We start from the raw sequence: 15,973 nt of genomic DNA, 5'->3' as shown, positions 1-15,973 counted from the left end.
CGTACTTAAGATATCGAAAAGAAAAGGAATTGGAAAAAAGGTCCAACCGTCGACTAGGGAGAGAAGGGAGAAGACCGACAATATGATGGGTGTCGGGCAGCGTGGGAAGCAATTATTGGGTTTGCCTCCTTGCGCTCTCTTTCTATGCTCTTTTATTTTCTCTCCTCTTGTCGTCTGGGGAGGTGTGTGCCTGAGGTCAGTATCAGTAGTCTCCTATTCTAGTGCTGTCTGGTGTCTAGTCTTAGCTCTTCTACCTATATGCCTGTATGTCCACATGCACAGCCTACATGCCTAAGTCCTGCAGATAACTGCATCCCTACAACTTAAGAGGCCTCAGAGATTCTTCTCATCCTTCCGCTTGGGGCCCAAGTCACTTTCTCTTTCACCCTTCTGCCTCTTGTGCCTCATTTTCTCGCTCCCCGTGACCCTTCTCCATCACAATCTTTCATTTCCTTCTTTTGCTTCTCTTTCCCACTTCTACCTATATACTTCCTGTTATATCTTCATGTTATATACATATAAGTTATTATGTTCATGTTTTATATATATATCTCATCATGCTGCATGATATGATATTCATTCATTTTCCAGACATGACACTTCTAAAGATAATGATTTGTATAGAATAAATACTTCCCTATTTTCGTTTCATATTATTACTTTTTTTTTCTTTCTAAAAAGTTTATAAGGGAAGTTTTTCTCGTGGCATAGACTTGCACGCGGGCCTTACCTTGTAAATTGAAAATAATCTGACCTCATTCGTAAGAGCGATCACTTGACCTAGTCAGTTCATGAACGACTCGGCTAGCGGCTCCAGCAGCCAGTCAATGGACAAGCCAAAGCTCATTATCAGCTCAAAAGAAAGAGGAGGGGGGAGGGGCCCGCATCCTGCAGGATTGTCTCTCCTTCGTACGTCGTTGTCAATCACATATGGAGAGTGTGTGTGTGTGTGTGTGATTTGTTTGCCACTCTCTCTGTCAGATTTTTTCAGTTTTGACTTCTCAACGGTGACTTCTATACACACCGCTCTACACACTGCAAAGGAAACTCATCAAGGAGAGAAATAGTCTTCAGTGGTGGACCCATGAGCTTGCCCAGATTAAATTACATTTCTTCTGACATTCATAATTTAATTTGTCTACTTTATACAGTGTTTCTACTTGCAAGTTGCATCCATTATTTATTGGTTTTTTCTTCTTTTCCTTTCACAAGAGGAGAATGTTTTTTGCAATGATTTTCATAATAAAGAAAAGTTTGGTGTGGTGCGGCATGCCCTCTACTTCATTCATCACACCTTTGCCTTTGGCCTCTCGCTCTTGTCGCATATGTCAACTTTCCTACAGAAATGCCATAAACAAAATTTCCTACAGAGCAACAAGAAAGCAAAAACGAAACAGAGACATACCAATTTGATTCTTGCAGTGTTGGTGTGGGAAATAAATAAATTAATGCAGAAACGTGTAATTACTTGCATGATTTGGATGTTAGTAATAACTATGCAAACTTTCAGTGGCATTCAAAATGTGCATTTACTTCCCAACAAAAGTTTTATAAACGACAGCTCTGATACTGATTCTAAAATTTCCTGTGTCTTTTTATGTGATGCTGAAAGAAGTGCCCACCAAACCCAACCCATCACATTGATGTAGATCAAGGACTAGGCCAGAGATTGAGGCTGGACGGTTTGACTAATTCACATCATTTTCTTATCCGTTTTGGCCTCACACACAACCGACCATGAACCCAATTATTACCACGAAAATGCCAAACAAACTATTTGCCTACTCACTTGTGATTTATTTGCTTGGCACTAGTAAGTTTATTGTCATTCATGAAGTTTCCTTGAAACACAACTCCCCTCTGCTTGTTATTTTAATTCATGGTATGACCTTTACTTTGCTGAGGCTTAAATAATGCTGCCTTGCCATCACACTTGATAAATTGGTGTGACAAATTCTGTGGACAGCAAATGCAGAAGCTTTTTATTGGATATTTAGAAGAAATAATTAGCTGTACTTATGAACAAAACATTCTTGTTTCTACTGTGAACTTGAATTATTGTCATTGCCCATTTATTTCTTCAATAACGTCAGGTATGAGGTAGTTACAGATTACATAAAAGGACAATATTTTTTATAATAATTGGCAGTCTCACATCATTTTCTGGTCCCATTTTAATATGTAGTCTCAGCTTCATGCTTAATTACATGCACCAGAATCAGAAGTAATTAACATAAATGAAGTTTGAATGCAGAAAAGATAAAGATTAAGAAGGCATAAGGATGCTGATATCATTCAACAGAAATACTTCATAAGTTATTCACCTGTGTGATTACATTTGTTCTTCAGATGGCATAACGAAGTTGATAAAGCCTAGAATCATCTTAAATTTAGAAAAAGGAAAAAAAAAAAAAAAAGTCTAGGCAATAAGCAACGCAAAAGCCTCAGCCACAAACAACTTGTGGGCTTGGAACAGAAACGAAATTTGAGGCTAATTTCTTGGTTTCAGGATGGCATGCATTGGGTGGAGTTTGTGTGTGGTGAGCCCAACAGTATCAACATTTTCTTCCTCTCCATCTCTCAGCTTCCACTCAAACTCCTGCACCAGCCTACCAATTGTGGTGGAGGCTATTAGCATTGCCTGAAGAGAACCAGCACAAACCCTCTTTCCAGCTCCAAATGCCATGGTCTTGTACAAATCCATTGGATCGTATTTTGGCTCAAAAAATCTCTCCGGCTTCCATTCTCCAGGGCTTTCCCATTGATTCTTGTCCATGTTGCACCCGTATATATTAATAGCAATCTGCACATTACAAGTTACTTGAAAGATCAATAACAACATCTGTAAATAAAATAAAAAGAGAGAGATGAGAAATCTCATGGCATATTTGTTTATCAATTACCTCTGATCCAGCAGGAACATAGTAACCTCCTAATTGGGTATCTTCATGTGCATATCTTAAAGGAACTATTGGAGCTGGACTGTGCTTCCTTAGAGTTTCATGGAAAATAGCACTCAGGTATGGCAGTTGGGACAAATGTTCCTCAGTGATCTTGTTGGATCCACAAACATTTTGGATTTCTTGATAGAGACGACCCTGTTTCATAAAGAGGCAACCACCAATATCAGTTACAGATAAAACCAAAAATTTAAAAAAATGCATATAACAACTGGAAAAATTAGTGACTGAAATTAAAAGTACCTGTCGGTTTGAATCTTTAGCAATTTCATACATAGCCCATTCTGTTGTTACCAATGTTGTATCCGCTGTCTCGATAATTGTCTCCCAAAGCAACATAGCTATTTGCTCTGATGTAAGCGTTTTTGCTTCAGAAAGCAAGTAGTCGGTATAACAATTTAATTCCTGTTTCATATCTCAGTCAAGTTACAGAAACAACAACTGAGAAGTTCCAGAAAATAATGCATTTGAAAGTAAGAAAAGAACACACCTCTCCTGAAGCAATTCCCTTCTTCCGATCATCGATCAGGGCATTCATTACTGCACTCCTGCGGGTATAGAGTCTCTGAATTTTCATTTCTAAGCTCTTATTGGGAACCCATCTCAGGTAAGGGAAGAAATCTCTCCAATCAACATCAATTGCAGCCTCCATTATGTCAAGCACTAGAACCTTAAAGATCTCATCTCTCGACAACGTGGTGCCAAGCTCCTCCACATAAATGGAGTCTTCTATGTTCTTTCCTATGGCCTGCATATCCCATTATGCTAGTTGATTCTATGTTCTTGATTTTGTAATTGCAATGTCAAGCACAAGGAACAAAAGTCAAAGAATAATTTTTTCAAACGAAATGATGAAACACTCACTTGCTTCAATGAAATTCCAAAGAGTTCATATTCAAATATTTTCCTGAAATTAATAGCTTCTTGAGGAGCGTTCTTTACATGAGCATGCAATCGGCTTGCAACATTCTCCCTCATGGTATCTCTGTGGCTTCGGTGTCGCTTCTGCATATTATTAAATGGATTTATAACAAGATCTACTTTATTATGGCAACAAAAACAGTAAGCACACAAATTAAGTGAGAACAAAAACTGTAAAAATCAACCTGAGCATTTGCTCCAAGAACATTTGTGAGTATGTATCGTTTTATCATCTTGTGAAAGTCGTTGTAGTCACTTATTGCAACCATACATTTATTGCAAGTGAGAATCTTTAGTGCCTTTGATAGCTTTTTCGTTGACATGGATAAATATCTGGTCACCATGGCCTGAAACAACCATTAGAGCAGAAAGTGGTGACCAATATATACAACCGATGACTTCATACCAAAAGGAAAATAATAACATAGAAGCACTCATGTACAAGATAAAACCAGCCCTGTATCATATACGTATTAAGCTTGAACATATTGGATATTTAAGAAACAGAACTTCATTGTTAGGACACTTTGATCATTGCCATAGGGCATCCAGGACACTGCTGTTTCTCATCAAAATCTATAATGATGCCAATGGACAATATTAAACCCATATGTGGGTAATCAGTAGAAAACTCAACCCAATCGATCTTTCACGGCATTAAGGAAAACACAGGGGGCTTTTGTATCTCATAATTGATAATGCTATACAATAAGTATGATTCTCATAAACTGCAACCTCAGCTATAGAGTCTTAATTCTCCATGAGATTGCGAATGACACATTGAGACACAGAACGCAGTTGTTATTGCAAGAAAGTAATTAATTACTTGTCCACACGAAAATTTTCAGAAAGATCAAAGCGTGAAAAACCTGCCTCTTCTTTAACTTAAATATCAAACGTTTCAGCTTGAGTTCACTTCAAAGTCCTCTGTTTGCTACCAAACTTCAGCACAAATGAAGCTAGTCTAGCTAATAAGAGAGGCCTAACAAGCAACCAAATTTTTCCCAACTATGAAGTTTTAGACACAAAGCCCGCTCTATTTTTCATCTTATGAGATGGTAAACACTGAACTCACTTGGTAAGTTGGTATAAACAACATCTATGGTGATTGGTCAATAATAAACTTATGAATAGATATTAGATTTTTTTCCTCAAATAACGAAAGTACCCTTCGAATATGTGACATGGTACATAGAGATTGGTGAGATAAAAATGGGACAAGTTATATGTAAAGCCTGAGTTGCAGATTCCCCTGAGATCAGCAGAAACGAGAAGAAGAAAAGTACCTCTTTGGCAACATCCGTAGTATTGAGAACAACCACGGTTGAAGCACCAGTCCGGATAGAATAGATAGGTCCATACTTCTCAGCCCACTTTGTAAACGTCTTGTAAGGCTTCTTATCCTTCAGTTGCAGCAAATTCCCCACCACCGGCAGCCCTGGTACCACTGCATACACACCCCAAACAAATTCCCAAGTTAATTACACAATAATCATTGCATCTTCTTTCTTAAATTCCAAAAAACTAATAATGAAAAAGATAAAAGCAGAAATCTCATGATCACTGATCAAGAGAAAATCTCAAAGAAGAAGAACATGACATGCAAATTAAGGCAAAGACTGAGAAATATGTACCTGGCACAGAAGGGAGTTGGGAAAATGCACTCTTCTTGGTAAAGATTAAACCTTTGATGGAAAACAGGAAAAGCAAAGACAGAGCACCCAGTGCAACAGGGATGGCAAAGGGCAATGCTTGAAAATCTTGAAGGACTTGTTGAATGGGGGCCATTGATTTTCCCAGAAAGCTAAAAGGAAAGGAACTTGGGTCCGTTGGGAATGCTTTTGAGACTTGAAATCACCCAACACAAAAGCATATATATATATATATATATATATATATATATATATATATATATTATATGGTGGGGTGTGAAAATTTGTGCTTAGACAGAAAAGGAAGTTACAAAAGAGAGTGAGAGGGGAAGGATAAGCATTAATAAGCACCGAGTTGGCTAAAACAGAAGAAGAAATTCGTCATCTTTCTAAGGTAGTTGCGGTACAGGAATATGCCCACTCAAAACGTGATGGCCCTTCCTTCTCCTGAATCTAAATATGCTCCATTGGTCTGTCATTTTCTATTTGGTAAGCTCAAACATAGTGATGCCATTTTGGCCTTTTGTTCCTAATATGGCCAGTCACTCTCGGGCACGGGGACAAAAATGGCATTTTGGATGTCATCTGGGTATCGAAACGGTTCCAGATTCATTTCATGCGTTGGCCTTAAATTAGAAAACTAATAATTCTTCTACCTTGTAGGCTTTGTACGTGTCACGAAACAAAGTTTAGTTCTTTTCTTTATATGTTTATGTTTTGGAAAATGCTAGGGAGACCAACTTGGGAGACCAACTCTCTAATAGAGCGTGGGACCCATTGTATTGGTGGGCTCCACCTCTATTAGAGAGTTGGTACCCAAGTTGGTCTCCCTAGCATGACCCTTATGTTTTATTTGGCGCGCTTTGTTCCAGGGGAGTTGTCAAATACCAAACAAACATCATATTTAAATTTGATGGCTGATATGGCAATTTGACAGTTACACAATTTTATACTCCACCTAATATGTCAAATTAAATTATTATTTTATTACATTTAAATGTTCATTCAAGATAGAAAATAAATTGGAAAGAGAAAGAAGGAAAAAATTTGTAACTGTCAAATCATTCAAGATAAAGAAGAAAATAATAAATGAAAGTAACAACCAGTTGTCTTTAAAAAATAATAAAATATTCAATTGATATCTTGCTTTTAGAGCATCTCCAAGGGAGATGTCAAATACCAAACATCAAATTTAAATTTGATGGTTGGTGTGGCAATTTGACATCTTACACAACTTTACACTCCATCCGATATGTCAAATTAAATTATTATTTTATTACATTTTAGTGTTGATTTTTTTTTAATTAAAAAGAATAGAAAAGAAAAAATAATAAAATATTCATTTGACATCTTGCTTTTGGGATGTCAAAAATAACATCTCAATCTTCAGCTTTCATTTCACATCAGCTTTGACACATCGGTTGGAGTGTGTGAGATTTTATTTCTAGCTGTTAAATATCTATGTGGCACTTTTGACATATCGGTTGGAGATGCTCTTAGGATGTCGAAAGTAACAGCTAAACCTCTAGCCTTCATTCCACATCAGCTTGATAATTCGGTTGGAGTGATGTAAGATATTATTTGTAGTCGTTAAATATTTATGTGGCACTTTTGACATATCGGTCAATGATACTCTTAGTTGTGACTCTGTCTGTGACACTGTCCTGCTTGGTGAGTTGGGCTTTGGGTTTTTCCTTGCCGCTCGTGAAAGACACCACCTTTAATCTTCAATTTCGGTTTTGGTCCATTGTTTTAGACAAAGCTTTGAAATTTGAACGTTGTCTGTGGTGTCCTTATGGGAAAAATACGTTGATAAACTAATTAGCTAATTTTCTGAACACTAACATACTATGTTGAGAGATTGACTATTTGGTAATATAACATACTATGTATCTAACAAGAGGAAGAAAATATTACTATATATATTATTGATAATTGAAAGGGAAATGAATTGATGGCATATAAAATTAACATAATTCAATGAACCCAAAGAAAAAAGAAAAGTGCCTACAAGGGTTGGTTGAGTTGGTAAGAAGCATTCTCTTCGCTAGCAAGGCCTATGTTTGAGTCTTGTTGTCGATAATCCCTCTTAGTGGGTAATTTGTAAAAATTTAAAAAGGGGCTAAGACCCCCTTTGTAGGTCCTCAAAGAGACCAGGTATACCATGATAGGGTAGCCTCCTCTCCCCCTAAACCTTTTTATTTACCCAAAAAAAAAGAAAAAAAAGAAGAAAAGACTTGTCCAGAAAAGTACCACAAAATCACTCTTGGGCCCAAGCATATTAAGATGGGGAAGAGATTGCTTGGTGTGCAGTGTATTGCAACAATTTGTCCCTGGCCCAAATCTAAGCATTGGGCAACCTTGGGATGGATCTTGGATGCTTTTCACCTGCTTTTATTGGATGTAATTTAACATTTGAGCCCAACTCCAGCCAAAATATATGCATCTAGAGATGTTCATGTTTCTTTACAGGCAAAAATAGGGTAGCGTAGTTCATCAAAAAAAAAAAAAGGGTAGCGTAAGTTGTACCAACATTTGGAAAAACAATACATTTTTTGGTAATTTCAGCGCAGTTTTAATTTTTCAGAAATTCAATTCTAAGACTTGTAGGTGTTGGAATATTAGAGAGGTCGTACAGTGTGGAGAAAGTTGAAAGAATCTTTATCTTCATCCTCCTCGTCCTTGTATTATATATTGAGTGATTCTTCAATTTAACTTATTTGAAAGACACTTTTTTAGGGCCCACTCCGCATTACTGTCTATGTTTTAGATAATTATTCAAAGATCATCTCTACAAAAAATCACTTGAATCCAATATCATTTGACCACTCAATTGTGTTATTGAAATTTTAATACTTTCTTGAAGTACCATGTTCATCGATTTTGTATGATAAAATTGGATGTTGAAAAGTTTTCTAAGTTGTCTAATTTTTTGGAAGGATGATCTATGAATATAAACTTAAAAAATAGATTGTTTGAATCGTTAAAAAAAATAAAATCATAGGATACTATAAAGGATATTCCTCAAATAAAATTATTTGAAAAATCCATCAATAGAAGGAATTATATATCTAACCATATATGATATGTCCCATCAAAGATCTAACTTCAAAATTATTGTCCATAATGGTGCCATGAAGGAACGAGCAAAAGTTGATTGTGATTTTGCCCGAAAGTTAGCCTAAGGGCCCACGCTGAGCAACACTATAACTAGGATTATTGCATTTTGCATGAAATTAATTATATTTGGAAACGACATCCACCCACAAACACTTGACGTTTGGCATGGTCGTCTCATACGGAGACTCGACGACCAAACTCACCAAACTCAGAGAAAATGTTTGTGAGCATATATATATATATATATTTGTGGTAGCCCCCACAAACCTCTCAATTGCTTACTTTTTTTTTTTTAATGAACTCTCAATTGCTTACTTAGATACTGGAGAGAGAGATATGGAGCTTTTAGGTAAAGCTAAATTTGAATGGAATTGACGACATCATTCAACTATAAGAAAAATAAGAAAAATACTCAAAAGTAATGCCTACCCAATTCAAAAGGGGGTCTCCTCATCAATTATTATTATTATTATCATTCGGGAGCCAGAAATGTTGTTGTAGTATTGAGGACCACAAGTTGACCAAAAAAAAGTATTGAGGACCACAAGAATAAGCATGCAAGACATGAAACATCGTGGTTCGAGCTGTGCTGCATTATGAGATACAACAACAAAAAATGTCACGTAATTTTGTATTTATAAATCGAGCCATTTTGAACTTCGTTTTTAGTAAGCATGGATGCAGCACCAATTTGCACATCAAATATAGAGGGTTTGTAGTTGAAGTGAGAACAGTTATCTTTGCATTTGAGGTCTTTTGTTCGGATTTTCTATCTCCTAGTAAGCAACTAAGCACTAAAAAAGGAACTTTAATCAAAGTAGAAGATGCAGTGGTTGTTCCTTGCTTGGGGTTTGGGGTAACTCATGGCGTGGCATCTTTTTTTTTTTTTTTTTTGGTTCTGAGCGTGGCATCTTAGCAACGAAAGAAAACAGAAATATATGACACATACGAATCTGATAGAAGATTTTCCGGACACAGAAGGGTCTTATTATTCTCCTATTATCTTGTGTTTTGAGGAAAAAGAAACCCTATCTTATATCGGAACATATTGTTGGAAAATAATATTTAAACAAAAACACTGTGCCTAAGTTTTATAAATTTGGAGTAGGCCATTCTTACTTTATTATATTTGACTCTTTGTTGGTGATGAGATTATTTAATCAGACATTAGTGTTTAACTTAACAGTGTTCATTGCCTCCAGCTCCAGCTATCAAATCAATGTCCATGTGTTGTGTTCTGTGGGGGTGGTCCTTGGACCTTGTCATGTCAAGAAACGAAACAAGGCATAATATCATACAAAATAATTGGAAATTATTGAAAAAATAGTCTGGCTTTCGAAGAAAAGAACTAGGCCGAAATTTGAGTGACCATTAAACCATATAATTCTTTTCATTCCTTGGGTTCTGCTAATTTCTATGTGTTTTGCATCGTGTCTGTTGCTTTATCAAATCAAGCATCCTAAACTTCCACGATATGTGGATTTCCATCTATTAATGGTTTCGAACTTAGTCAAAGTCAGAACAGTTTTGCGTTATCTCGTTGAAAATTTCAGGTATAATTGGTCAGTCTTCTCAAAATGTCCAAATAAGTGCATACCCTTTTCATTGAAATTTCCAACAATATAAGGACCACGATATATTTTAGATTGAAAAAAAAAACAATGTAAGGACCAGTATTTAAGGTTTTTGTTTTGTTTTGTGTCAAATGCTGCCTCGTCGAGGTAGTGGGTAGTGAGTGAAGTCATTATTCATGCCACATGATTATTTACTGGGAAGATTATCAACATTTATATTTGCAAGAAGTTATTTTGTTTCTGCTAGGAAGAAAAAAAATAATTATGGACTAGAACAAAGCACATAATTTTATATTTATTATCTTATAAAAGCCAATATATCATTTAACTTGACCACCTTTCGAAATGGTGACAGCTAACTAAAGCAGGCACACACATGCACAGGCCCAGTGCATGCATGATTTGCAATTCAGTTTTGTCGACGGTCCAATGTGATTCAATTTAATTTGCAAGCTAATTATGAAGAGTCTCATCTAAATTTGCAGTGATAAGGGTACCATTAAATACTTGAAAAATGCACTTATCAACAGACCCACTTTGAGATGAGATACAAGGTCGATTTGCAAAGATAAAAAAGATAAGTGGTGTTTCTCTATTTTTACAAATATCTTATCGCACTTAGCAGGAATATTATGATTATGGCCCGGTGGGTACAAAAAAGGCACCGCGAAGTCAAAAAGCCCGCAACTTTTCTCAAACAAGCTTCAAATTGCTGAGTGGAGAGAGCGCTGAAGCTGGTGTTGGGTGTGAGTGAGCTTTAAACATGTGGGGGAGGGGTCTGTGAATGAAACGGAGGTAAATTAAACTGGAAAATCAAACAGGGAGGTGTGATATTTAATGTGGGGAGGTAAGAGAAACAGGAAGCATTCAATGCGGACATGTCTCTATTGACTGCCATAGTAAATGAGGATTTGATGGGTTGCAAAGGATTTGTTTTTATCTTGCACCTCTATCACTACCAGCTGAGAGATTGAGAGAGAGAGGCAGAGAGAGAGTGTTTGGTTGAGGGTGGAAGAGCAGTGATTGTGGGGCGAGGAGTTGTTGAATTGAAGCTGTTTCTGCTGCCTTGCTTTGCTCTGCTTTAGACCTCTTCTTTATTCTTTTGGGTCTTTGATTCCTGGGCACCATTCTCTCTTTACCCTTTCATTTTTTGTTTGTGGGCTTGCTCTGTTTTTATATTTTTCCTCGAAAGACTTAATCTTTACTGGGTTTAGTCCCAAAAATTAAAGAATTCAATTGTAATGGGTTGTGGGATTAGTGAGATATGTTTCTGTTGGCTTCGAGTCTTTTGGGAATGCTGAGTTTATAAGACCAAGTTCCTGGTTTTGAGGTTTGAATCTTTTTTTCTTCTTCTTCTTTTTCGGGGATGTTGGGTTTTGTTTATTTGGATGGTTTCTGCTGAAATGGATCACTCCTTAATTATGGGCCCTTGAAGGATGCTAAAGTTGGAGTTTTCTCCGCGATCACATTAGATTATTAAAGGTGAGTTCCTTATCAGATGTCCTTTGTGTTTTTCCTTTTCCTTTTCTCTTCTTTATGACCAGTACCTACAGATCTCACAAAAGTTCTGGGTTTTAATGGAAGAATATCTTTGTGGTTTGAATGATTTAGGTAATAAAGTAAAAGCTCCTCAGCGAAGCAGCCAAAGTTTGAAATGTGCCTCTATCTCTGAAGCCCAAAATTTGATTTTGAAAAGCCAGCGTTCGATCTTTGTCAAACTCAGAGACCCGCTTTTGCTTTGAAACTGATTCTCTGATTCTGCTTACTTGAGTCCGTGTTCTTCTTTCGGACCTGTACTTGGTTTATTACTTTCTGGGTAGCATAGCAGTCAGACTGGTGTTAGAGAAAGAGAGAAAAAAAAAATAACAGAGAGGCCTTCATGCATCTTTCAGTATGGAAGCCTATATCGCACTGTGCTGCTCTGTTAATGGAAAAGAAGACCAGAAGGAGAGACGGTTCTGGTTTGACCGTGGACGCCAAGCGAAAGTCTTCAGTTCTCCGACAATTGCAAGAAAACAAGCTCAGGGAGGCTCTTGAAGAGGCATCAGAAGATGGGTCTCTTGCAAAATCCCAGGATATTGATTCTGAGACTCCAAATCAAGACGGCAGCTTTGGAAGGTCAAGGTCTCTTGCTAGGCTTCATGCCCAGAAGGAGTTTTTGCGAGCCACAGCACTTGCGGCGGACCGAATCTTTTCCACAGAGGATTCAATTCCTGATCTCCATGAAGCTTTCAACAAGTTCCTCACAATGTACCCCAAGTTCCAATCTTCAGAAAAGATTGATCATTTGAGGGCAGAAGAATACGGTCACCTCTCAGAATCGTTTGCAAAGGTATGTCTAGATTATTGCGGTTTTGGGTTATTTTCCTTCCTCCAAACTCAACAATATTGGGAATCTTCTTCATTTACTTTGTCGGAGATTACTGCAAATTTGAGTAACCATGCTCTTTATGGAGGTGCTGAGAAAGGCTGTACTGAACATGATATCAAGACTAGGATTATGGATTATTTGAACATCCCTGAAAACGAATATGGCCTTGTTTTTACTGTTAGTAGAGGGTCTGCATTTAAATTGTTGGCTGACTCTTACCCTTTCCAAACCAATAAGAAGTTGTTGACCATGTTTGATCATGAGAGCCAGTCTGTGAACTGGATGGCTCAGAGTGCTAAAGAGAAAGGTGCTAAGGTTTATAGTTCATGGTTTAAATGGCCAACCCTGAAACTTTGCTCTAGGGAGCTGAAGAAGCAAATTGCGAATAAGAAAAGGAGGAAGAAGGATTCTGCAACTGGGCTTTTTGTATTTCCTGTTCAGTCAAGAGTAACTGGTGCCAAGTATTCCTACCAGTGGATGGCACTTGCTCAGCAGAACAATTGGCATGTTTTGCTTGATGCTGGATCATTGGGTCCCAAAGATATGGATTCACTTGGGCTGTCTCTCTTTCGTCCAGATTTCATTATTACATCATTCTACAGGGTATTTGGTTCTGACCCAACTGGATTTGGATGTCTTTTGATCAAGAAATCTGTAATGGGGAGTCTGCAAAGTCAAGGTGGGCGCACTGGGACTGGAATTGTGAGGATTCTACCTGTTTTTCCTCAATACCTGAGTGATTCTGTGGATGGTCTTGATGGATTTGCTGGAATTGAAAATGATGCAGTCAACAGTAATGAAGAATTATTGCCTGAAACACACGGGGGGTCTCTGATGCCTGCCTTTTCAGGTGTATTCACTTCCAATCAGGTGAGGGATTGCTTTGAGACAGAGATGGATCAAGACTCAGACAGGGATGGGGCAAGCACCATATTTGAAGAAGCTGAGAGCATTTCAGTTGGGGAGGTTATGAAGAGTCCAATCTTCAGTGAGGATGAGTCATCAGACAATTCATACTGGATTGACTTGGGTCAGAGTCCATTTGGTTCTGATCATTCTGGACAACTAACGAGACAGAAAACTGGTTCACCATTGCCACCATCATGGTTTTCTGGCAGGAAAAATAACAAGCTTTTGTCTCCAAAAGTAACATCAAAACTGCCGAAGAGCCCAATTTATGATGATGATAAGAGGGTAAACCACAGACAGCATGAAGATCCTGTTTTGTCTTTTGATGCAGCTGTATTATCAGTATCACATGAGCAGGACCATGTTAAGGGAATCCCTGAAGAAGAAATGTTTGCTGAAACAGATGCTGCCTCAGGAAATGGTAGAACATATTCAGGTTCCCTTCATGTTGGGGAGATTCAAGAAGAACCTGAAATGAGGGAAGATTCAAGGCCAAAGAACCAGACTTCTGGTCTTAAACACAGTAACCTTGAGAGTTCCTCAACCTCTGAAATTTGCCAAGAGTCAAAAGAAAGTGCTATAAGGAGAGAGACAGAGGGTGACTTTAGACTTCTGGGAAGAAGGGAAACGAATAGATTTTCCGGTCGTAGATTTTTCGGTTTAGAAGAGGGTGATCGAGAGTTAAGCATGGGTAGCAGGGTGTCTTTTACCATAGAAGACAGCCACAGAGGAAAGTCAAGCCATATTTTTGAGCCTGGAGAAACATCTATGGCTACCCTTGGCGATGACGGATCTATGAGTGAAGGAGAATATGGTGATGAGCAGGAATGGGGAAGGAGGGAGCCTGAGATAGTTTGTCGATGTCTTGATCATGTTAATATGTTAGGTCTGAACAAAACTACCCTCAGACTGCGATATCTTATCAATTGGCTTGTTACCTCGCTACTTCAACTTCGGTTACCTGGTTTGGATGAAAGTGCCGGAGTGCCTCTTGTGCAAATATATGGTCCTAAAATCAAATATGAAAGGGGTGCTGCTGTAGCTTTTAATGTGAGGCAGAGCAGTGGAGGACTTGTTCACCCTGAAATTGTACAGAAATTGGCTGAAAAGAATGGTATATCTCTTGGTGTTGGTATCCTTAGTCATGTTCGAATCCTGGATGGCCCTAAACTCTGTGGGGCACTTGATCTTGAAGATACATCTTTGTGCAAGCCAATGGCTAATGGCCGCCAAGGCGGTAAGAATATGTTCTATAGGGTCGAGGTCGTTACAGCATCACTTGGATTTTTGACCAACTTTGAAGATGTATATAAGATGTGGGCTTTTGTTGCCAAGTTTCTTGATTCATCATTTGTTGAAGTTGAAAGGGATGAATTACCTACAGTACCAGAGGATTCGGAAACGTAACACTTGTAAAGTACATGGATGTTTTTGTCTCTGTTTTGAGGAAAATGGACCCCTACTGTTTCATTTAGCAACCTCCCTTTGAAGGTGGGCAGCTGAATATGGAAGTGGAAAGAAATGATGCTATGTGTGGTCTGTTTCTTTTGCTCCTCCTCAGGAGATTTTTCCTTGTGAGCAGATGAATTTGTTTATTCTTCTTGTCATATCTTTTGATGTAATTTTTTGTATTAATGGTATTTGGTTTCATGCAGAGCTTAGTTCAAAACCATTTATAATCAGCTCAGGAAGTTATGTAACTTGAAATAGAAGTAAAATAGTCTGAATATTTATCTTCATGGGAAAGCTTTTTCCACCATTTGCTGTATGACAACTAGGACTACAATATTAGTACTTGCATTTCTTAGTTCTTCATTAATAAATTATCCATTTGGGTACAGAAAGAAAGAGAGCAGTTTTTGTCTGCAACTTAGGGGACCTGTTTACATAGTTTGACCTCGATATATCTCCTTCAGATCCATCCACAACCATTTTCCAGTATCTCCATTCTCTATGCCAACAACAACTTGAGGAGAGAATCCATATCCCTTGTTTTACTCTGCTTTTTTGTCCGGATTTTGTTGTGTTCAAGTCCAAGGACATTGATGGTTGAAACTTGAAAGTAAAGATTGATTCTTCTTTATTATACTCGTATCCCTTGTCTGAGACGTAAAATGCCATATTCTACCCTAAAAAAATAATAAAGTCTTTGAGCTTTGACGCTCTCTGTGTGTGTCGTGTCTCGTGCTTGTACTGGTGACATTTAAGTCTACCATTTTTCTGCATAACAATCACATGACTCACACCTCAGCCACCACCCACCCTGCTTAAAAATTAGATTTTTTGGGGTTTCTTGTCTGGCCAGGTTGATTGGTTCTATAAACTTGTTTATGAATTTTGTATTTGATTGATTCGGATGGGGTCAAGAACACTACCTTGCTGTCATTTGAAAATGGTAAATGGACCAAGACACATAAAGGAACCAAAAAAGCTTGAAAGGAAAATGCCATTAACATAAGACGACAT

General features: G+C 37.8%; 2 protein-coding genes across 2 annotated transcripts; one reads left to right on the top strand and one right to left on the bottom strand.

The window, feature by feature from the left end:
• Window positions 1-2,249: 2,249 nt before the first annotated feature.
• On the bottom strand, window positions 2,250-5,770 carry LOC110762553 (ent-kaurene oxidase, chloroplastic-like). The gene is made up of 8 exons (XM_021965202.2): window positions 5,516-5,770; window positions 5,168-5,328; window positions 4,067-4,228; window positions 3,825-3,965; window positions 3,451-3,708; window positions 3,204-3,365; window positions 2,904-3,098; window positions 2,250-2,803 (listed from the first exon to the last, which is right to left on the bottom strand). Exons 1-8 carry the CDS (start codon window positions 5,667-5,669, stop codon window positions 2,492-2,494), a joined length of 1,545 nt encoding a protein of 514 aa, XP_021820894.1. The 5' UTR covers window positions 5,670-5,770; the 3' UTR covers window positions 2,250-2,491.
• Window positions 5,771-10,872: 5,102 nt separating this feature from the next.
• LOC110762632 (uncharacterized) lies at window positions 10,873-15,281 on the top strand. The gene is made up of 2 exons (XM_021965292.2): window positions 10,873-11,709; window positions 11,839-15,281. Exon 2 carries the CDS (start codon window positions 12,107-12,109, stop codon window positions 14,912-14,914), a length of 2,808 nt encoding a protein of 935 aa, XP_021820984.1. The 5' UTR covers window positions 10,873-11,709; window positions 11,839-12,106; the 3' UTR covers window positions 14,915-15,281.
• Window positions 15,282-15,973: the final 692 nt, after the last annotated feature.

The sequence above is a fragment of the Prunus avium genome, chromosome 1, assembly GCF_965620075.1.
Source record: "Prunus avium chromosome 1, drPruAviu1.hap1.1, whole genome shotgun sequence".
NCBI lineage: Eukaryota > Viridiplantae > Streptophyta > Magnoliopsida > Rosales > Rosaceae > Prunus > Prunus avium.
This window is presented reverse-complemented; position numbering and strand designations above follow the sequence as displayed.

Coding starts and splice junctions, on each gene's coding strand:
- LOC110762553 (XM_021965202.2), bottom strand. CDS start 5,669: ATGGCCCCCATTCAACAAGTCCTTCAAGATTTTCAAGCATTGCCCTTT. Junction 4,229..5,167: donor CTACGGATGTTGCCAAAGAG/GTACTTTTCTTC, acceptor TGGTTGTTTCAG/GCCATGGTGACCAGATATTT. Junction 3,366..3,450: donor AGGGAATTGCTTCAGGAGAG/GTGTGTTCTTTT, acceptor GATATGAAACAG/GAATTAAATTGTTATACCGA.
- LOC110762632 (XM_021965292.2), top strand. CDS start 12,107: ATGCATCTTTCAGTATGGAAGCCTATATCGCACTGTGCTGCTCTGTTA.